The sequence below is a fragment of the Diabrotica virgifera genome, chromosome 8 (genome assembly GCF_917563875.1).
Source record: "Diabrotica virgifera virgifera chromosome 8, PGI_DIABVI_V3a".
Taxonomy (NCBI): domain Eukaryota; kingdom Metazoa; phylum Arthropoda; class Insecta; order Coleoptera; family Chrysomelidae; genus Diabrotica; species Diabrotica virgifera.
The window spans coordinates 30,779,325-30,804,388 of NC_065450.1; the positions used below are offsets into that span (position 1 = coordinate 30,779,325).

At 32.8% G+C, this 25,064-nt stretch overlaps 1 protein-coding gene across 1 annotated transcript in view; it reads right to left on the reverse strand.

The window, feature by feature from the left end:
• Positions 1-23,584, reverse strand: part of LOC126890441 (uncharacterized) — a 76,816-nt gene extending 53,232 nt beyond the window's left edge. Inside the window, exons 1-2 of the mRNA XM_050659385.1 lie at positions 23,396-23,584; positions 2,795-2,995 (exon numbers count right to left, since the gene is read on the reverse strand). Coding sequence (XP_050515342.1) covers positions 2,795-2,995; positions 23,396-23,503 — 309 coding nt within the window. The 5' untranslated portion in view covers positions 23,504-23,584. The remainder of the gene's footprint in view (positions 1-2,794; positions 2,996-23,395) is intronic.
• Between the last annotated feature and the right edge of the window lie 1,480 nt (positions 23,585-25,064).

The following is a 25,064-nucleotide window of genomic DNA, read 5'->3' on the forward strand; positions in this document are numbered from 1 at the left end:
CTTAAAAGCAAGTAAAGCGGCGGGATCTCTTAATGACACAATCTGGAAGAACAAACACTTAAAACAAGACACAAAAGCAAGAATCTATAAAGCAGCAATTAGACCTATATTAACATACACGGCGGAGACAAGGCCTGACACATCTAAAACGAGACGACTACTAGAAACAACAAAGATGAAAATACTCCGACGAATATCAGGGAAAAGTCTGTTGGATTGGGAGAGGAGCGAATACATAAGAAGATCATGCAATATAGAAGACATAAATGGATGGGTGACAAAACGGAAACAGGAGTGGAACGAACACATTAGTAGAATGGCAGAGGATAGGATAGTACGAATAGCACGAGATAAGTCACCAAATGGACGAAGAAGTATTGCAGACCAAGAAAAAGGTGGTGCGATAACCTAAACAATTTAGGAGGATAATATTGAAGAAGAAACAGGCTTTAAAGCCTACATACAAGAAGGAAGAAGAAGAAGAAGAGGGAACTAGTTCGCTAAAGATTGTTATCACGGTGAACGACAAGTCGTGAATGCAATTATAGATCCCCTTGTCGACTAATTCACCACTTTGTTTTGCTTTGTATTTTCCATCTTAAAAAGCGCAGAGGATAACCATTCGAATTTTAGTTCCTCCCTCTTTTGACGACTAACTATTAACTATGTATTATTAACTTTTTATTTTTAGGTATATAAGAAAAGAGAAGTCGATAGAATATAACAAACCTGCTTATATTTGCTTCGTAGACATAACGAAAGCATTTGACAGAGTCAGACTTAGCGATATAATAAGGAAAATTAAGCAAAAAAGGATACCGGCAAGTCATAAAACAAGTGAACAATAACAACACGACAAAAATTAAAACAAACGACACCACTACTGCAAACATACCAACACCAGGAGGAATCAGGTAGGGAGACAGCCTCAGTACATTTCTATTCAATATGCTAATGGATGAAATAATAGATGTGGAATCGCTACAACTAGGATACAGACTCGGCCACAGTAGAATCACTATATTGTGCTATGCGGATGATGCAGCCCTGATTGCAGAGGACGAGGATGACCTACAAAAACAACTTTATCGATTCTATCAAGAATGTCGACGACTCAACATGAACATATCCACGCAGAAAACAAAATGCATTACCACTGTGAAAGACTCAATTAGATGCAAGCTAGTGGTAGAGGGGAAACCCATAGAACAGCTACACCAGTTCAAATATCTAGGTGTAGAGTTATCAAGTTATCATGACCCAGCCAGAGACCTAAAAGGACAAATTAACAAGGCCGCTGTCTTGTCCGGATGTTTAAGAGATGTGGTCTGGAATAACCCATATATGAGAATGGACAGCAAAGTTAGAATTTATAAAACTTGCATCAGACCTGCTATGACCTATCCTATGGCATTGAATCAAGAGAAGACACCAATAAAACCAAAAGAATGTTACGAACAGCCGAAATGAAGACACTAAGAGCAATAGCAGGGAAGACAAGACGAAATAGAATACGAAACAACATTATCAGGGAACAATGTAACGTGCAAGATGTAGTCAGATGGGGCAGGCAAAGACGAAGAGAATGGTTCAGTCATGTAAAAAAAAAATGGAGCAGCACAGACTAACAAAAATTGCTCTAGAAGGAAAACCAGCAGGCAAGCGTCCACCGGGGAGACCACCAAAAAGATGGAGAGATAGCTGGCAGTCTACCTCTCAAGAAATACTTCAACGTCGGAATTAACAGATCGACAGATCTACAACAAGTATAAAAAGAAGAACTTTTTGTTTTTTCTTCCAAGAGTTTGAAGACAATTAAAAAGCTGAGATATCTCTCCTAATTAGATCTCTGTCAGAAAGAAATTTACTTTGAATACATTTGGCTAAGACATGAAGTAAAGTGTAGTCGAATAGGTAAAATAATAGAGAGGTATTGTACACATTGTACAACTACTACGCAGAGTGAGATGGCAGTATAGGAGAAACCATCATGCTATTTACTATATACGAGATTCAATTCGGTCTTATCTCCAAAGCGCAACAATTGTTTCTTTTAAGTATTAGAAAGCTAATTTATGTCTTGGCATTTCCAGTCATTAAGAGGCAACATCAGCGCGCGAAAAACGCGTTTCAAGATTACAGCTTTAGTTTTTGAATATTTTGTTGAGATATTTGGCACACATATTCGTAATATAGTAAAGAATGACGGTACAGAACCCAAGTTAAGAAATATGTTAGTATATGGAAATTACTCTATAATTAAATAAAATATTAGAAAAACGAGCCTGTAACTCCATTAAGAAGAACCAAAAATGAACTTTCTTAAAAAATAAACTCTTTTATCCCATGCCTAGATTTTCTGTCTTGGCAACCTTTAGCGCGCCTATGAGTATAATAATTATTGTTATCACAATATTGTGCCTTCGTTTTTGATAGTATAGTGTCATTGTCGTACTGCCGACGCACTGTTGCCGTACACTCGAAGTTCGCAGAACTTGCGAAAAAACAAAATATTGATGAATAGCTGATGTAGCCTCTTAAGAACTGGTAACAAAAAGATAATATATATGTGTAATTTGAAAAAAAAACATTACTGATAATATTGTTATAGATTCATAAGGTAATAATTTTTTATGTATTCTACTAAGTTAATAGGAATCCAAATCTTACATTCTACTAAAAAACAAAACGACACAACACTGACTAAAAGTTGATCTAGTTCACACGGTAGAATTCAACTCGTCAAAACATTTCGAACAATCGACTGCGCCATTTCTGATTTGTTGATGCTTACCTTGACTTGGGGACTGACTAGATACAGAAGCGGATTGGCACGAAGTCTTTCGTATTCGTCTGCTTGTCTTCGAATCTCTTCTCGACGGGCCGAGCCCAAGTACGAAACCTCTTCCCTAGACATGGCACCTGTCGCCCGGGGCAGATCTTGGAAATCGGGCAGTGATTTCTTCCTTTGCAACGAAGTTTGAGGGGCTATGTTCTGGAAAATAAGATTTTGGGATGTAATGAAGATGGTTGATGGAATGACATTAATTTATGACATTTATTTAAATTATCAGTTTCCCAGTTTTTCTAAACGATTTCCGATCTGAGAATTAAAACATCAAATAAAGTAGTTCTATTTTCGTCAAGCTATTGTTAGTTTTATGAATTAATTTCAAAATCACAGCATTCTATATTGACTGAATTACTTCAGATACCGAACTTTTTCGTAGGTACTGAGTAGTTTTATTTATTTAAGAGCTTCGTATCTAAATAAAATACCAGGTGTTACCAGAAATAACATCATTCAGAAGCTCTGCGGCACAACATGGGGGGCATCGGCATCGACACTCAGGTGTTCGGCCTTAGCTCTTGTTTATTCTGTAGCTGAATATTGCGCACCAATGTGGAGAACAGTGCTGACACTCAAAAGATTGATATAAACACCTTGAGAATGATCGCTGTAGTAATAAAATCTACACCAACCCATTGGCTAACAGTGCTGAGCGACGTTGCACCACTACACCTTCGCCGACTCACTCTGCTGACCAAAGAATATAACAAGATTCTTAGCAACACTGCGCTTCCGATTCATAACTATATAGAAGATGCAACCAAAAACGACTGCGCCCCAAAAAATCTTCAATACACACCGTAGAATCAGTCTCAGCCCCTTGGTTCAACATGATCACCAAATGGATCCATGAATGGTCGCAAGTTCAACCAAATACAGTTATACCTTGCATCACAAAGACACCTCCTGAGAGACACGTAACACCCGGTGCACACTTAACCGCATCAGAGCTCAACATGGTTAATGTGCATATACGGGTGATTGATTAGTGTGATAAAGATCAGTAGATCCGCTATAGTAATAGATAGAAATAAAAGTTATAGTATGGTATAGTTAGACCCAAACCCAGCCATCCAAAGTGAAAGTTATCCTCCAACACCAAATTGTTCTATATGGTCCACATACTGTTCAGAAAAAAGCCACACCATTTTGAGCGTCGTGTTTGGGGGGGGGAGAGGTGGGAGAAATCTGCAAATTCGTAGTTTTTTAAGTTTTTCGTCAATATTTCTAAAACTAAGCGGTTTAGCATGAACAACCTTCTACAAAAAATTGTTCTACATTAAATTTGAAATAAAAAAGCCCTATGCATAACCCTCCTAAAATGAACGGTTTTAAAGTTACGGAGGTAGTATAGTATAATTGGTCCAAAAAAAGGCCTAACCCAGACATCCAAAGTAAAAGTTTTCCTTCAACACAAAATTGTTCTATATGGTCCACATATTGTTCAGTAAAAAGTTACACAATTTTGAGCGTCCGGTTTGGAGGGGAGATGGGGGAGAAGTCGGTAAATTAGTAGTTTTTTTAAGTTTTTTGTCAATATTTCTAAAACTATGCTTTAGCGTTAGGAATGTTCTATAGAAAAATGTTCTACATAAAATTTAAAACAAAAAAGGTTCTATACATAATTGTTACAAAATCAACGGTTCCAGAGTTACGAAGGGGGAAAAGGTGGAGGTGGAGGTTTTCGATACTTTTTATATTAACCGATTTCTCCTCCCTCTCCCCCCAAACCCGACGCTCAAAATGGTGTGACTTTTTTCTGAACATTATGTGGACCATATAGAACAATTTGGTGTTGGAGGATAACTTTCACTTTGGATGTCTGGGTTTTTGGTATAGTTGATAAATATTGCCCAAAAAATATAAAAAGTATCGAAAATCTCGACTTTCACCCTCCGTAACTCTGGAACCGTTAATTTTATAAGAAGTATATGTCGAACATTTTTTGTTTTAAATTTCATGTAGAACCTTTTTGTATATAACATTGTTTACGCTAAATCATAGTTTTAGAAATATTGACGAAAAACGTAAAAAAACTTCTAATTTACCGGCTTCTCTCCCATCTCCCTCCCAAACGGGACGCTCAAAATGGTGTAACTTTTTACTGAACAATATGTGGACCATATAGAACATTTTGGTGTTGGAGGAAAACTTTTACTTTGGATGTTTGGGCTAGGCCTTTTTTTGGACCAGTTATACTATACTACCTCCGGAAGTTTGGAACCATTCATTTTAGAAAAATTATGCATAGGGCCTTTTTTATTTCAAATTTAATGTAGAACAATTTTGTATAGAGGGTTGTTCATGCTAAACCGCATAGTTTTAGAAATATTGGCGAAAAATTAAAAAAAAACTACGAATTTACCGATTTCTCCTCCCTCTCCCACCCAAACCCGACGCTCAAAATGGTGTGACTTTTTTCTGGACATTGTGTGGACAATATAGAACAATTTGGTGTTGAAGGATAACTTTCACTTTGGATGTCTGGGTTATGCCATCTTTTGGATCAACTATACTATACTATTAATAATAAAAATTGTAGCCAACTTTGAGTTTCACATTAAAAAATTAATTAGAATGTTACAGGGTGTTCGATAACATAGTGGAAGACCAAACATATCTTTTTTTAAATGGAACACACTGTATTTTGTAAGTTTGTTATGTTATACAGGGGTTTGTTATGTTATACAAGTTATAACTTTGTAAATAAGTTATTTATTGTCAAAATTTTCAAAAGTCATAATGGTAAGTACATTATTTTTTCCGTAAAAAGTGTGAGATTGTTTAACGCGTATTACGGCGAAGATTCCAATACTACTACAATACATAGAGTGCTGTATTTAAAAAGCAAAAGTGACTAATGTTATCAGATAAATCTGGCAACTTTTCAAGCATCAAATATGAAATCTTCATATTGCAGAATGGGCGTATCCTGGTTTCTACCATTCAGGCCATCCATTTAAGGATTAATTGATCGTTTACAGACTTTTTTTCCATTTACTATGATTGTTTGATCACATATCAAAATGTTGGACCATCCAGTAAAAATTTTATTTTATAACATAAACTTTTAATACTATTGGTTATGAAAAAAAAGGTCAATACTCACAATCTTACAATATTTGCCTCATCGTCAGGCTTCAGTCCAAAGTCTATCCAAATGAGATGAAACTAAGTTCAAACATTTTTTTATCTTGTAATTTTGTTTTCCGAAGACTTCGTACTGGGGCCTGATGATGAGGCAAATATTGTAGCCCAACCTTTTGCCAACAATAAACTACTTAAGATTGTGATGAATGACCTTTTTTATAACCAATACTGTTATGGACTCACATTGGCAACTTTTTATAATTTTAGGTATAAACTTTTAATTCTTGGGACAAATTTTCTAAAATTTGAGAAAAATGTCAAATGAAAATCTAAACATCAAATAAACTTATTTTAAAGTAAAATAAGTTTTTTCCACGAGCGTGCAAAAATGTCTACTTTCGCGCACGTATTTTAGTTTAGAAAGTTTTACTTTTCCGCACGCGTTTTACTTTTCCACACGCGTTTTACTTTTCCGCACGCGTTTTACTTTTGCGCACGCGTTTAGATATTTTAATATGGCCTTAAAATAATTATAATACATGCAATAAACTAATATGTAGATATTATTTACTATTTTATTTTAAATGTATCTTATTGTGTTCCTGTTTTAATGAAATTAACGCGACAATTCTATGAAATATAATTATTTTGACACAATATTCGAAAGTCAAATTGGTAGACAATAACAGTCGTTTTGAATCATCGTCATGGAAACCAAGATCGTCGTCATGCTAACTAATTATATTGAAAGTTTGGTTTTGACAACCTTGTCAAAGAATTAATTTGTGTATGTATTTTCATATTAATTAAATTACTTGATTAAGATTTGGTCATTTTTTAAAGACTCGTAGAAAAAATATTGTTCCTAACTCTTGCAGAAAGTCTCTTTTCCGCACTCGACTGCTTGCCGAACTCCCGCTTCGCGTCGTTCGGCAAACTGCAGTCGCGTGCGGAAAAGTATGACTTTCTGCACTTGTTAGGAAATAGTATATTGTGCAACAAGTGCAGAAAGGTACTAATTTCTCACGAGTTTGAAAAGTTGCGGTACGAGCGCAAGCGAGTGCCGCAATTCAAAGGAGTGAGAAATTACCTTTCTGCACGTGTTTCACACTATACTTTTTCTACAAGCACAGTTTTTCCTAAAAATAAAAATCACAATTTCCAAACGACGATTAATTATAATAGGTACCTATGTGATAAAGGGTACCCCCCGTTAAGATAGGCAAACTGCCCTCACTCCCAGAATGCACTTTTATTAATTTTTTTACGTTCTATGCAACTAAAAAATGAGATAACGCGGATTTTTAGCTCGCCACCCCCCTTACCCCTCCCACCACAGCCAAAAACGTAGATTTTTAGATTTAATTTTTTTTAGTTGGGTTGCAATTGATTTAAAAATTTCAAAAAATTCACACGTATAGCTGAGGCTTTTATAAAACATGTCCATTTTTTATGGACCCATAGGTCGAGTGTACATAACCTCAAATTTTTTTTTTAACTTTTTTAAAACCTATAACTTTTTCTCGGAGGCGGCTGCAGGTCCAATTTTTTTTGAGTTGTGTGTATTTTATCGAAAGCTATCTTTCTGATTTTTTTCAGATTTTTCCGTCAGGTGCGCCATCTTGAAAAATCAAGAAAACTGTTTTTTTAGGGGGTTTTTGGGGATTTTATAGACTGCAACATAGATCAACTCAAGGTTTTGTTAATAGATTATGTATATTTTAAAATAACTGAGTATATCAGGATATTCAAAAATTGGGCGAAACCCTTTTAAACCCCCCAAAAACGATGTTTTTTTTAAATTTTGTAAGGATTTTTGCGGGTCTAATTATATTTTTTGTTGTCGATACAGCCTGAATATTTTTTTTTATTTTTTTTTACGTTCCATATGATTTTAAAAAATTAGGACTCACCGCAACTTTAAGCTCACTTCCTCTCTTCCCCCTCCCCCAGAGCCAAAAATGTCAATTTTTCGATTTAATTTTTTTTCTAAGTTGGTTTGCAATTAAATTATGAATGTTATTCTGAAGCTATTTCTTTGTGGCATTTTTGTGATTAACTATTCTAAATGGTCATTTTTTAGTTAAATTGTGGCTTATTTCCCATTTAGAATAGTTAATAATTATTAAATTATAAATTACAAAAAATTCACACGCACAGCTGAGGCTTTTACAGAACATCTATTTTTATGGACCCGAAGGTTGAGTGTACATATTATAATCTCTTTTTTTTTGTTTTTTAACAGGTACGTATAATTTTTTGGTGATGGATGCATGTCTATTTTTTTTGTGTTTGATGTATTTTATCAAAAACTATATTTCTGACTTTTTTCAGATTTTTCCGTAAGGTGCGCCATCTTCAAAGATCCGCAAAACTGGTTTGTTCGGTGGTTTTTAGGGATTTTCTCCATGTTATAGACTTCAAAATAGATTAACTCAAGGATTTTTATAGGTTATGTAGGTATAATCTGAAATAACTGAGTTTTTAGAGATATTTTATATAATCTGCTATTGAATAAACTTAAAAACGACCTGCTAGTTTTCACAATCATAAACTTGTCAGTTTCCCCTGTTTCCATACCTACATCAAAGTTTGTCCGACTAGACACCGTTAAACTATTCACATATTTACAACTTGCTATTAATAAACTTTTTTTGGTACGCGAGATCCAGGCCTAATATTTTTTGAGATCAATACAGCCTGAATATTTTTTCATTTTTTTACGTTTGATGTGTTTAAAAAATAAGCCTTAGACCAATTTTAGCCCTCCTCCCTCTTAACCTGCCCAATAAATCATCATTCGTTTTATTTTTTTTTCTCAGTATATCTGTTGCTCAGTTTGTCCTCAAGTAAACTACATTTTAACAAAATAATTTCAAATTTTTGCAATATTTTTATATAAAGTAAAGATTTTTACAGTAGGAAAAATGAAAGAATACCCATGAACGAACATATAAAACACGCTGTATTTTCCTGTCACCGTGTGACCCAAAAAATTGGCCAGCGCAAGTACATGTAATAATTATTATTACATGTACTTGCGCTGGCCAATTTTTTGTGTGACACGGTGACAGGAAAATACACCGTTTTTTATATGTTCGTTCATGGGTATTCTTTCATTTTTCCGACTGTATATAAAGTAAAGATGTCATTGTGATATCTTCTGGGTAGGATACAAAAAACAAAAATAAAACAGAATAATCAATTTAAGAAAAATACATTATTTTAATATATCCTACTTCTTGTCGTTTTGTGAATCAAAACATTTTGTTCTTTGTTCATTAGTTTGTATTTAGTAGGTACCCTAATATTACCTTCCATTATACATTATTCTAATTATTCAAACATGTGCTTGTACCATCTACATAACCTATATCTCTGCTCAGCCTATTATAATGTCATTTTGCTTCACGTTTACTGCAACGTAAAACACCATAAAAAGAATAAGGAAAGTATTACCGAAGAATATATAGCTCCGTATATACTCGTAGAGTATTCGGAGAGTATATTCGTTGGTATTACACTTTACAGTTCTAAAGTCTTCATCGCTGTCTTCGTCTATTACAGGTATAACATCTGCATTGTCAAAGAGTTTTGTAAGATATTCTGCTGGCTTGACGATTTTTGTAAAATATCTTCCATGCGATAAATATTATATTATGGCAGCTACATGCGAACAACAGCCTATGCCTATGGTTATGTTGCCGTTTGCGCAACTCGCATCTACAGCAGTATCTATCGTTTAATGTTTTCCAAACCATCTTCGTTTGGCTCATAATGCAAATAGTACATACTGTATGCTTTTCCCCATTAGATAAATTATTCCAATTCATTTTTTTGCACAAACTTATTCAAAAACAGGTCCTTATAACAAATCCGCATGGTGCCAGGCAGTACAGCGGTCGGAAAATTGAAACAATTTTTTAAACGAATTCAAAAAATCAATTTTTTCACTTAGGACAAATTTGTTGTAGATTCTCTGGATCAACCTGAGCAAAAAAGGTCTCCTGTGATTTTTCTATAAAATTGACTGTTGTCAAGTTACATGCAATTTAAAATGTGAAAAACGCGAAAATGGCCATTTTCAAGGCTTAATAACTCGATTAAAAATTATTATTATGAAAGTCATAAAGTGACCAACTCAAAGTTTAAAGCCCCCCCCCCCCTGCAAGAGCCTGAAGAAATTTTTGTCATTATTTTATTACTATTATTTTTAGTAATTAAAAATGAGCGCTAAGCACGTATTGAACCGACCGTCCGCGAGAGAGATGTACATTGGACATTTTAAAAAATATCGATTGGAAGTCAAAAATACGTTTTAAAAAAATAAAAAAGGAATTTTGATGTTATATATATTGTACACTCGACCTACGGGTCTATAAAAAATAGATATGTTTTGTAGAAGCCTCATAAAATTTTTAAATTAATTGCAACTTAACTAAACAAAAAAAAAATAGAAAAATTGGCGTTTTTGTGGGGGGCAGGGGGAGGGGGTGGTGAGCTAAAAGTGCAATTAGTCTTATTTTTTAATCACATATAACGTAAAAAAATGAAAAAAAAAATATTCAGGCTGTATCAATCTCAAAAAATATAATTAGGTCCGCAAAAATCCTGACAAAACTTTAAAAAAACATGGTTTTTGGGGGGGTTTAAAAGTGTTCCGCCCAATTTTTGAATATCCTTATATACTCAATTATTTTAAATTATACATAATCTATTAACAAAACCTTGAGTTGATCTATGTTGCAGTCTATAAAATGGAGAAAATCCCCAAAAACCCCCTAAAAAAACAGTTTTCTTGATTTTTCAAGATGGTGCACCTGACGGAAAAATCTGAAAAAAATCAGAAAGATAGCTTTCGATAAAATACACATAATGCAAAAAAAATTGGACCTGCAGCCCCCTCCGAGAAAAAGTTATAGGTTTTAAAAAAGTTAAAACATTTTTTGAGGTTATGTACACTCGACCTATGGATCCATAAAAAATGAACATGTTTTGTAAAAGCCTCAGCTATACGTGTGAATTTTTTGAAATTTTTAAATCAATTGCAACCCAACTAAAAAAAAATTAAATCTAAAAATCTATGTTTTTGGCTGTGGGGGGAGGGGTAAGGGGGGTGGCGAGCTAAAAATTCGCGTTATCTCATTTTTTAGTTGCATAGAACGTAAAAAAATTAATAAAATTGAATTCTGGGAGTGAGGGCATTTTGCCTATCTTAACCCTTTTAAACTGTATTTAATTAATACCTACTAATCAATTTAAATTCCTTATACCTAAATAAATTGCACAGAAATCAGTTAAAAAATTAATGCACTGCCTTAATTTGTTTAAATTTAAACAATTATTACACATTATTGACATTATATTTATGCAGTCACGGATTTACACAAAACCTTCTTCATTCGACGTCTCTTGCACAGGTTGCTAAATCCTTATTGGTTATTTGATAATTATAAAATGTTTAATAAGAATAAAATTGTAAAATAAAACAGTTGTAACATCCATAATTTAGTTTCTGTGCTATAGTTAAATATAATAATTGTATTATAAGTTATATATTTGTCTAAAGTTTAACCACGGATGTAAACAAAATATAACGTTACTCAGAATGCGGTAGTCCACGGATGTAAACAGAATATAACGTTACTCAGAATGAGGTAGTCAACTGTGCAGAAAAGAACTTTGCGGCACAGAAACGTCACTTTGCGGCACAGAAACGTCACTTTTCTGCACACTAATGTCAAATATCTTATACTGTGAGAAAATATCAAGTTTGATAACATAAAACCGTGCAGAAAAGTGCACTTTGAATAGTGGTTGTAGAAAAATAACTATTTTCTACAACCGTGTTAAAAATGAAATTTTTAGCACTCCATACGAGCGTTAAAAATGCCACTTTAAAGCACTAGTGCTTTAAAATTTTTATGGCACTGCAATTCGTATTGATAGGATAGACAATTTTGATGTAATGTCAAAAAAATATAGGTTGTATGTATATAGTATGTCGACACAACAATAGGTTGATTTGGAGAGGATATAATAAACGATAACGGGGAGAGAGTGATTGAACGCGAAATAAACCAGTTCAAAGACATACACAAATATACATAGACACAAAAATCAAGAAAATTGAGGTCTCTGATTGATTATGTTACAGTAAACCAATAAAGCTTGATAAAAAGAAAGGATGTTAGAGTAAAACGAGGCACAGAATCCGGCACATATCACAATCTAGTAATCGCTTAGATAAAATTCCCCTTTATATGGCGGTATCGGAAAGTTAGTCGAGAACACTTCGTCGACGGAAAATTAGTCGAAAACATTTGGTCGACAAACAGTTAATCGAATGCACAATTCATCGAATGTACAATTCGTCGACGAACATTTGATCGAATGAATTTTTCGTCGAAAAAGACCCAAAGGTGGCGGAAACACGCCAATATATAAAGTTTCTTTGTACCATAAAGTTATATAATTTCTTTGTACCATATCAAAAAAAATATATTTTATAGACTTCCAGCCCTAAGCCTTGGATAAAGTGCGAAGGGAAGTTTATTCTCACGATTTCTTTACTTTTTATTGATATTGACTGATTATTGCAGTCTAAAACATTGTACGGGAATGCCTCGATTCCCTAACAATTTATTTACCTCAGCATCTCGCATATTTCGTCTTATTCGCAAGTGCCCCCAAATTTGACTTGTCCGGAAATGCTCCGTTCGCAAGTGCGGCGACACCAAAAAGAAGAACGGTACAACATCACTAATTAAAATATCGGTTTATATTTGCTGTCTACTCTCCCACCGCAGCCAATTTTTTCATTAAATTTAAAAATAATTAAGATTTAGAAAAAAATTAACAAAACCCAAAAAAAATAAATTCAGATATGTATAATAAGATTTAGAAGAAAAAATTAACAAAACCCAAAAAAAAATAAATTCAGATATGTATAGTACAATATTCCAGTTAACAAAATAAAAACCAATAAACCGTCGTTTGTCACCATTAATCCCTTTATCCTAAACATAAATAACAGTTTGTCGACGAAAAATCCATTCGAACAAATGTTCGTCGACGAATTGTACATTCGATGAATTGTGCATTTGACCAACTGTTTGTCGACCAAATGTTGTCGACTAATTTTCCGCCGACGAAGTGTTCTCGACCAACTTTCCTAGACCCTTTATATGGACCCAACAGAAACCGACCTTGGGAGATACTGACGAATCGACGACTCCGGAAACACCTGTCAATGTGTGCAGAAAAAAAGAAAAGAAATTCAAAATAAACCTATAACAAGAAGATTCCATAAAAGACTTATATAAAATGAAGATTGATCAGGCAGGATTCACAGCGGGGAAAGCATGCTTAGATCACATTTGCATGGTCGAATAACTAATAGAAAAAAGAATGGCCAAAAATAGATCCATTCATATGGCTTTTGTGGATCTTAAGAAGGCATATGACTTGATACTTACAACCAAGCTTTGGGAAGCAATGGAAGACATCGAAGTTCTACGAAGATTAGTAACAGCAATAAAAGCTCTTTACAAGAATAACACAGTAGCTATCAAAATGAGCAATAGAAGATGCAGTCCATTTAAGACGACAAAGGGACTACTACAGGGCTGCTCCACATCCCCTATTCTGTTCAAAATATTCCTGGAAAAAAAACCTGAAACCATATCAAACAAAGAAACAACCGAACAAGATATAAAAAATAGAGTAGGATAAACAAGAGACTGCATACGAAAATTGAACCCAGTACTGAGGGATAAGTATATATTTAAAAATGGTGATAAAAAATATGTCAAAAATTATAGACCAATTGCGGTCCTAAATTGTATAGCGAAAATTTTTGAATTCATTTTACATGATAAGTTGTACAACAGTTTTAAACATTTGATCTCAGCTGAACAACACGGCTTGTGTAAAAGGAGATCAGTTGAAACAAATCTCTTGACATTCGTTAATAAAGTAAGGGAGAATATAGACAATAAAATACAGGTAGATTGTATATATATACAGACTTTGCAAAAGCTTTTGATAAAGTAAGTCACGACAGTTTGTTATGTAAACTAAAGTACTATGGAATTAGCGAACATTTATTAAATTTTTTTTATCTCGTATCTAAGATTACGAACTCAGGTAGTATCATATAAAAGTGAATTGTCACACATATTTTTAAGTGGATCAGGAGTTCCTCAGGGATCTAATTTGGGACCACTCCTTTTTTCAATATTTATAAACGATTTACCTTCACAAGTAACATCCGATTGCTTGTTATACGCAGACGACTTCAAACTATTTCGTAAAATTGAAAACATAAATGATTACTTAGAGCTTCAAAATGATATAGATAATATTTGTGAGTGGTCCTTACGGAATAAGTTGTTATTTAACTTATCAACATGTAAAGTATTAACATTTTACACAAATAAAAACCCTTATCATTATATATATTTTATGCAAAATTCACAGTTAGAAAGAGTGACTTCTGTATGTGACCTCGGCATTTGTTTTCAAAATGATTTGAAATTTAATCAGCACATAAATAATATTGCTAAAAAATCGCACCAGTTACTAGGTTTTTTAAAGAGGACAACATATGCATTTACAAACACTGAAATAATACAATATTTATATTTTTCTCTAGTGCGTAGTAAACTTGAATTTGCTAATGTAATATGGAATCCTACACAGCTAAATTTAAACCGTTCTATAGAAGTAGTCCAAAACAAATTTTTAAAATATTTGTACTTTAAAAAACATAGAACCAATCCCGAATATGCTTCATATGATCCTATCAGAAAAGAATTTGGTATAATAAAACTTGAGTATAGAAGAAGAGTTTTTGCCATTACGTTTCTTTTTAAAATATTGAATTATTTAATCGATAGCTCCTATCTTATGTCTCAAATAAACCTTTATGTAAAACCACGTAGTATACGCCCTCGTCAACAGACTTTTTTGGTAAATGATGATAGACCGATAACTCGACTATGTCATATACACAATGACTTCTTTTTTTCTGTAAATATATTTGACACAAATCTACCAAAATTTAAGCGTGAAATCAAAGGGATATACACTAATGATTAAATGTTGTCACATTAGTACCTCACTCTTAATATTATCACATACTTATGTTGAATATTTTATTTTAAGTTTATGTTAACATCTATATATACTTTCAAAAACAAAACATCAAAAACCAACCAAATATGTAGTTAAATACTTGCTGTCTTAGTGAGCTCCCTATGCACGAATAGGTATACGCAGACGCAGGTTATTTCTGTTCTTGATATAAATGCACTTTTTTTGTCTTTTTTTTTTATTATTAAACGTTTTTTTTTGTTTTTTTTATATGTATACGTTTACACCTTATAATATTTATAATATTTAAGTTCTTTACGTTTTTTCTTTTTTTTTTGTTATTTGATTTCAATATAATCGTTGTAATAATGTATAGAAACATGTAATTAGGCTTTGCCTGTTTGTTTCTTAAATAAATAAATAAATAAGAACACTAGCATAAAAACAAAACGAAGAATATATCTATAATACCATGACAAGAAGTATCCTCACTTGTGTGAAAATTGGACAATAAATAAGAAAACCAAAAAGAAAAAAAAGAGCAACAGAGATGGAATTCCTAAGGATAAGCTGCAGAGTAACAAGAAAAGATAGAATAAATAACAGAGATTAAGAGAAGAATGAGAGTGAACTCAGACATAATAGACTACATGGAACCCAGAAGAGATTACCCTGGTATGGACATGTCAGAAGAGCAGACCAAAATCGTTGGATAAACAGAATAACAGAGTGAAGCCCGATAGAAAGAAGCAAGAGGGGCAGACCCCGAAGATCCTTCAGAGATGAAGTGGACGAAGCAATGGAGAGAAAAAATCTACAGGAAGGGGACTGGCAAGACAGAAAGAGCTGGAGAGAACGGTTGAGTGAAGGAGTACAGTGAAAACTGTGAAAATCCTTAGTATATATGTACATAAAGTAAAATTCTGGCTTATCTTCAAAAAAATAGTGAATTGCATTAAAATCCCACAAGAAAATAGTTTCAGAACATTATTAAAAATATAATACCTATACGTTTTGTCTTCACATTAATTATTTAAATTGTTCAAATGAAGATGCCAGTAACCGCTATTTATTAATAACTTAATACACAGATAAGTAAAGTCCACAGATTTATGGAATGGGTCCAAATTTTTTTCAGTATCGCATAATAGATAAATAGCGATATATCTAAAAATAAACTATTGCAAAAGCTTGCTATTCGCAAGAGACAACAGCACTGTGGTTATTTTTTATTTGTAAATTGGGGAATAAATTTGTCATCATAAATTTTTAGACTTTTTTTTTAATATAAATAAAAGTAAATGGCTTATAAAATCTGACAAAAATGAAAATTCATTTCAGGCGAGTAAAATAGTTTAAAGTTGGAAACTAAAGTTCACTAAACCGGGATGAAACTTTCCAACAAAAATATTAACTTCAATAAAACAGGAATAATGCAGTTACGAGAGTTCAGAATGTGATATCTTCTTCCTAATTTATAAGTAGGCTCAGTGCCTGTTTTACTTCGGTTTTTAGCCTCACTTGACGTTGTCTGACCATCTTTTCCTCGGTCGTCCCAATCATCTTCTTCCATTTGCCAATTTGTCTCTTGCTATTCTTACTATTCTATTTTCTGTCATTCTTTCTATCTTTTGGTCCACATGTTTATTTTTTCTATACCACATCTCGCTCGTATTTGCTCACTTCTTACTCTGTCTTCTAGAGTTTGATTTGTTATTTTTCGTAAGACTTTCATTTCTGCTGTTTCCAGTAGTATTTGTGTCTTCGCCGTATCTGCTCTTGTTTCCGCTGTGTACGTCATTATCGGTCTTATTGTTGATTTATATATCCTAGTTTTCGTTTCGATTGTGAGGTAGTTGTTTCTCCAGATTGTGTTGTTGGGACATCCTGTTTGCCATGTTTACTTGTTTTTTTTTACTTCTTCTTCCACTTTTCCGTAGCTTGACAGTTTTATTCCCAATTATTCCGTTAAGAATGTAATATAACAAAATATTATACAGAATTAATACCAACGGCACATTAAAAAATTTAAAATTCACAGTAAAAAATTGATATAATCTCGAAATTACACATTTTTAAAAGAGAGGTGATAAGAAATTATAAAAAACTTTTGTAAACAGCTATAGAATAAACGCTGTTAAAGCTCACATTTTTCCCCATAATTATACTCACACTTAAAAACATTAAAACATTTTAAAAAATCCTACAATAGACACAAGCAACGTAAAAGAATGCCTCTAATATGAATTGCAATTGAACTGTAGCAAACTGAACATAGACACCAATGATATTGCCTAGAACTGGGATCGACTATAACAGCGGTTCTCAATCTTTTTGAGTCATGTACCATCTAAAGTTTCTTTTATTATATTTCTATATTTATATATTCTATACTATTTTAAGTTTTTGTGTGTTTTGTGTACCACCGCAAATAATGATATGTACCACCAGTGGTACATGTACCACAGATTGAGAACCGCTGGACTATAACATTGTCTACTTAAACCCTTTAAAGAAATACTAAAAACTTATGCAATGAGAAAAAAAACGGAATGGATAAATGATGAGATACTCAATATGATGGAACAACGGAGATAATGTAAGAACAAAGATAACAATAAATAAAAGGAGATTAAAAACGACATCATGAAGATGATCTCTTCTCTTAGGCAAAAACAGGCTTCTCTTAGGCAAAAGCTTCTCTTAGGTAAGCAAAAGAAAAACAATTTGAAGAGAGATACAAAGAGATCGAAGACCTTCTAAAAATTACGATCTATTAATCTACAGAAGAAATTTAAAGAAATGGCAGGACTAAGAAAACAAAATCTCACTGGTGCACGGACTGTTGCACTGATTTGACACGGGATTGATATAACACAGATGAATGAGAAAGTAAAATGAGGACAGAATACATCGACGAACTAACTGTTCGATGATGGAAAATGTGACCTGGAACACATAGAACTTACTTCAAAAGAAAATAGGTCCAAATATTAGAAAAGAAGAAATATTACACGCATTAAAAATAACGAAGAGTGAGAAAACCGTGGACCTAAAATGCTTCCTATACAAATATAAAAAAATTATAGATGAGAAGCACATTGATGTTTTAAAAACAACACTCTTAAATCAACATTATAGCTGAGGCGTATTATAGTATAAGAGCCAGGATTATGTGAAATTTGCTAATAATTTTAGTCACGATAAGAGCCTATAACTTAAATATATTATAGTAAAATAAATTATAGTAAAACCTAAAAGAAAACGTATGGACACTCTGCCGTCACTTTTTAGTGGCACATGTGACGATAGTCCCGACACATAACAGCATTTCTGTGTCTGGTTGTCCTGAAGAAAGCATTTGATAGAGTAAAACTCAAAGATGTAATCCATCATCTGTATAATTGAGAAGTTTCCATAAATATAAAAAATTTTGAAAATATCTACAAAAACAACAGAATGGAAGACAGAATAGATGGGCAACTTACAGAACCTATAGACATAGGCAGCGGCATAAGATAGGGAGACTCATTGAGCTTTATGGTGTTAAATCATGGATGAAATTATCAAAAGCATCAACAAAGAAAGATGATAGAGTGTGTGAAACAAAGAAGGTAAAATACTCTGTTACGCAGACGACGTAATATTGATAGTCCAAGATAAAGATAGACTGCAAAGACTAGTTCACAGATTTAATATAAAAGCAAAAGAATTTAATATGACAATCTCAAATTATAAAACTAAAACAAGAGTAATCAGCAATGAACCAATCAGAGTAAAAAAAATTATGGCATCAGTATTAAAAAAGTAATGGTAATAAACTACCTTAGAATTACACTGCCCAGCTATGGAGACATGAAAAAAGAAATGAGAGATCAAGTAAAAGCAAATAGACTGACAGGATGCCTTTTAGTGATGAGCAAAACAAGAACAAGACCAAGACCAAGCTAGTCTTGGTCTTGTTCTTGCAAGCTTGGTCTTGGTCTTGGTCTTGCAGCTAAAACGCATTCTTGGTCTTGGTCTTGATTTTGGTCTTGCACTAGCTATAAACGCTTAATTCTGTAATTTGTTATCTTACCGTTCTTTAATTTTATTTAAACTACATTGCTGTCGTACCACGAGTTATTCGCACTTTTTATTTTCACATATTTTTGGATTGAATACCCATTATGACATTTAAAAAGTTGAAAATATTCGGATGTGGCTAGTAAAAACTAGAATTTAAAACACACTGAAATGATTCGCATGCATTTCAAGTGCGGCACATACTATTTGTAGTACTGGACCTTTCTGGGGAAAACCTAGATTCTTCCAAATAGTTTTCAACTATGAAATCAGTAAAACTCTTAACGCGTTTGTCATCCGGGATTTTCACAAATAATTCAACTTCCAACTTTCGTTGACTGTAAAAAATTAATCCAAAAAATAATTTTAAAAATTTCCCAGTATCGGAATTTTTGTCATTATATTCAGAAACTGAACCTAAGTTTTGGATTTTGCGATACCAAGCTTGACACATTACAATCGACAACCAATTATTTTTTATTCAGGCCACAATGCTTGCACAGCATTGTGAATCCCTTTTCAAAATCTATTATGATATTTTTTGGTATTAATTTTAAATTTAACGACCTACATTTTTCCTCGATTATGCGAAAAGAATTGAAATAAGTGTCACTATTTTTATTAGACGAAAAAGCGAAAACTACTGGTACATAAAAACCGTTTTTAATGGCATTTTTTATAAATGGATTACCCTATCTATAAATTATATCTTTTTGTCTTACAAGTAATTTCAATTGTCCTTTAACTGTCGCCGTTTGAAAACTTGCCTTCTGGACACTTTGAAGGTTGAGAAAATGCAAACCGTTTGACTTAATCAAAACGACTTAAAAATATAACCAAAATATTATGTATTTTAAAAATTCGATATTGTTTAAGGTTTATTACAATGTCAGTATGTATTATTGATCTATAAAAATAAAGTTAAATAATAAAAAACCAATTTCGCAAAAAAGTGCGAGAGTCTTGCAGGTTGGTCTTGGTCTTGCGTAGTCTTGCAAGGTTCGGTCTTGGTCTTGGTCTTGGTCTTGAATACCTGGTCTTGGTCTTGGTCTTGCAAACCAAAAGGCGGTCTTGGACTTGGTCTTGGTCTTGGTCTTGGTCTTGCTGCAAGACCAAGACCAAGACCGCAAGACCAAGACCAGTCTCGCTCATCACTAATGCCTTTATAACAATATATTTCCAAACCGGCATATTAACACTGAGATGAATTCAAAAATGTATAAAGCCAGTTTAAGACTAAGATTGACAGGAATCAGAAATAATACCTGATACAGCTACAACATAAAAACTACCTACTGGAAACGGCAGAGATGAGAGTTAAGAAGATTTACAGGAAATACGCTGAGAGATCGAAAGAGGAGTGTAATCATTAGAAAAAATTGTAACATATATAGAAGTAAATAATCGATTAAATACGTTAAGCATAATGCGGCAGACCCGTGTGGTTAAAATAGGCATAGATAAATCACAAATCGGCAGAAGAAGCATCGGATGACCTACAACCGTCCATAGAGGTATCAATCCGCCAATAAACAAGCAGAATTACTTATAAAGAAGAAGAAGAAGAAGAAGAAGAGGATCAATTTATTCAGGAAAGCAAAGTGTCAAACGTATAAACCTCTTATAAAGCCAGACTTAACATATAAGAATTAAAAACACCAAGGATCATTGAGCCAAAATAATAATAATGACAAAAGAGATTTCTATACTAAAATCACAATCAAGATGCAGTAAAAGTTAACAAACAAAGACACGTTAACTGTTACAAGGAGTACTCCTGAATCATGATTTACAATGTATGAAATTTGTAAATCATCATTTGGGATTTACAATGACTGGGGGCATCCATAAACTACGTCGTAAAAAATTTGGACTTTTTAATACCCTCCCCCCCTTCCGTCGTAATTCGTCAATTACAGACGAACCCCCCCCCCCCCATGTCGACGTCGTCATTGCAGTACACGACCCCCCTTTCAGTGATTTAAAAAAATTCAATGTTATTTCTGTTTTTTTTAATCAACCTTGAAACTTTATTTGCGAATGTATCACAACAAGAACAATTAAGGGGGTAGGCGCAAAATCTTGGTCCAATGCTATTTAAATGCATTCTTTTTTCGAATCCTGAGAAATCTAATAAATATATTTGAAGAATGTAAACGCAGAATGAAAGATTACATTATTACCGAGGGCTGAAAGTCCCTTAGAATAAACAAAAGGTTTCTTTTGAATGAAATTTTTGAACTTAAAAATCAGACTAAATATTTTTTTATCCCTGTAACTTATTAAAATAAACATTATAGATGTTTTCAGAAACTTTTGATCCTCGGTAATAATGTAATCTCTCAATCTGCGTTTAAATTTTTCAAAAATTTTTATTAGTTTTCTGAGCATTCGAAAAAAATGAATGCATTTAAATAGCATTGGATCAAGATTTTGCTTATAAATCTTCTCTAAGTATAAATACGACTTACTACTAAATATAACACAATATTTTATTTCCATTCATTCTTTCAGAACTATTTTTCCACACACAGTATGCAGCACATAAATAAACTAACAATTGAATATTGTTTGCTTCCAAACATTTTTCTGTATATAAAAGCGCTTGTTTAAACTCAAAGAACAATGTCTTACTGTTTGTTGTCCTGTGCTAAACTTTTGCAAAAGTGCTACCTAATATTATTTTAATGTGACTGTGACTGATAAATACGAAATTTATGTGATAAAAGTATCTATAAGAGAATTCTTTTTAATTTTAACAAAGGTGTATTTATTCGTAAACGTTTTGTTTTATTTTCAATTTCATTTCAAAAACTATAGGTACGTTTTTATATGAATATCTGATACTTTAATGCTGGTAAAAGCTAGTAAAAAATTATATTTATAGAGACAATAGCGACAAATTTAAATATACCAATATATTAAACGACGTCGAATGTGCACTCATACCCCCCACCCCCTGTCGTATATCGTCGAAATAAGCAAGCCCCCTTCCCTCCCTCTTCTCAACGACGTAGTTTATGGATGACCCCTGTATACATATCATTGTAAATAATGATTCAGGAGTGCTCCTTGTAATAGTTAATGTGTCTTGGTTTGTTTACTTCTACTGCATCTGGATTGTGAATTTAGATTAAAAAGAATGTATTGAAAGTACTACTAAAATATTTTCAAGTCGGGCAAGCATACATAGTCAACTCCAATGGAAACGTAAAAGTTATCAATGACCAGAGAAATAACAAGTGTAGAGATAATAAATAAAACGACATAAAAAGGGAACAAAGTATAAAAAGAAATTAGACAAGCAAGAAACTTAAAAATCAGTACCGATTTTTAATTTATTTTTCATTAACAAAAAAATTTAAACGTAAAATACTATTTAATAAAGATGTATATCAGACAAAAGTAGCAAAAACAGGCAAATAATATGACTAGGATGTTGCAATATTATTTAATATAATTCAACCATAAAAATGAAAGAATTTCGGGTGAAAATGTAAGTGACAGGTCCAGAAATGATAGGAAGAAGAATGGGAATATGCAAGTTAGGAGCATAAAAGCAAAATGGAAGAAATCACAGTAAAAAGAGATTAAAAATTGAAAAAAAATAGAACAGTAATCCAGAAGTAACAGCGGTAATTCTTAACTAACATATTTACTTATAACAGAAAAAATCTTCAGACAGTTTGAAAATATTTTAGAAAATTATAAGTAGGTAGACAAAACCAGTTACACGGAAAAGTCTAAGAAACAAAAAGGAACAAAATAAAGGTTGATTGTGGCGCTAAAAGATATTGTTATGTCAAAGCAAAAATACTGGTAAATACTACAAACACCTTACGGTGAACGGATAACAGAAGTCAAAAAAATATGAGAAAAATATGTAAATAATTGATTTGTATCAGGCATAATAAAAAAGCAAATAATTACAGAAATTTTGCAGGAAGTTTATAAATGTACGTTATAAAAAACTTAAACTATTAAATTTGTCAAGAAATGCGAAAGCAAAACGAAAAAGGGTTAAAACATTATCACCCGGATCAGGTTAGAGACTCGTTAATAAACACATCCTGTATAGAAAATATAGGGGAAGAACTGTCTTATAAAGTCACAAAATTGTTTAAATAATGAATGTTTTAGTAAAAATTCGAAGTTGTGCAAGAACAAAAGGCTAATGGTGTATCTTCACAGTCTAAGACAAATATTCAAACAAATAACAATAATTCGCTTGACAAAGCGTAATCATCAAGTGCGCCGATGCAAAGAATTGTGAATGTAATAGTAGATAATAACCTCAACAGGTGGCGTCTCAATCCAACTTTCCGAGGCACGTCTCGCCAGAAAAGCGGGGGAACACATAAGGTCTTCTTCTTCATCGTCATCACCTTGAAACCACTTCATTTTTTTACCAACCCACCAATCACATTGACAAAAAGTCCGCGGAAACTTTCGGACCGAACCGATTTTGTGCACTGTTTTCACATGTCGCGAATATTTTCAATATTAGCTACTTCACTTAGATTCGGTAGAGGTCTGCAGTTACATAAAAACGGTTGGAACTGTTACTTGCGATTTATTATTAAAAAATAATTACTTACATATTGAAAACTATTAATAAACATGCAATGCAATAAATATTTGTAAGGATAAAATCTGTAGATATGTTTTAGCTGATAGCATTGAAAAAAGTATTTAAATAATAGTACATTGTTTACCGGGTAGGAAAAGCTTAACATTCCTGGACGACTGTGAAAATTGCTAAGTCGAGGCGCAAGCCGAGACTTAGCAACACAGAGTCCAGGAATGTGGCTTTTCCTACGAGGTAAACATACTATTTTTCCGCAAATCGTTTAAAATTCGACAGATATTGATTGATTTAAAAAAAAACGCGATAATTTTATTCCCAAATAAATGGTGCTTTGAAATTCCTAATAAAATTACTTGGGTTACTATGGAAACGTATTGAGATTGAATTGTCAAACTTGACGCTTATAAATTTAATTGCTGGTGTTCTCGAAAGTAAAATGATAAGTGATGATGAAATTTCCATTCCTGGGACTCCTCCAGAGCTGGTTGAGGCAGTGAATACTGCTTCATTAGAATTATTGCCAAAGAAATCAAGAGAAAAGTACGAAAATGCATACAGACGTTTTATGGATTATTAATAATTTTCTATCATTTATGTAGAACACTAACAACTGTACGGAAATATCATTTCCTTACAGTAAGGAAATGACATTTCCTTACAGTAAGGAAGTCCTGACTTTTTCTTCAAGAAATTTTGACAGGAATGTCAAAATTTCCTGGCGATTTGCGGAAAAAATACATTTTCCAAATGTTACATGACGCCACCGCATCCTTACGAAGGAGAAAATACAGAGGAGGAGGACGATGATGATGGAGAAAATATAGTCTTTTCCTTCTGCTTTCCTTCTGCTCGTCTAAAATGTTTGGCAATCATTAAAATTTAAGCAGATTTCTAAACTTGTTTCATCAAACTATGCGACTGTCTATGATTACTTCTGTGCTTGCTACCATACAAAATTATTTGAAGCAAGTTATAATATACTTAACTTTCGTGTCATAAATATTGTTTCTTTTTTTGGTTTTTTCATAATTCAAAAGCTTTTAATTTGCGATCAGTGAGATTTTTACTTGCGTCATGACATCAATTTTGACATGACAGCTGACAAATGAGACGTACATTATGCTTTTTATATTGTAAGATAAGATATTTACTAATATATTAATTTATCGTTGCAAAACTAGGTTGCCAAAAAATGTACCTACATGAAAAGATCTGAAACATCACATACAGTCGGAAAAATTAAAGAATACCCATGAACGATCACATCAATCACTTATTTTGTATTTGCTGTCTTTTTCTATAAATAACAAACGTTTGTTATAGAAAAAGATAGCAAATACAAAATAAGTGATTGATGTGATCGTTCATGGGTAT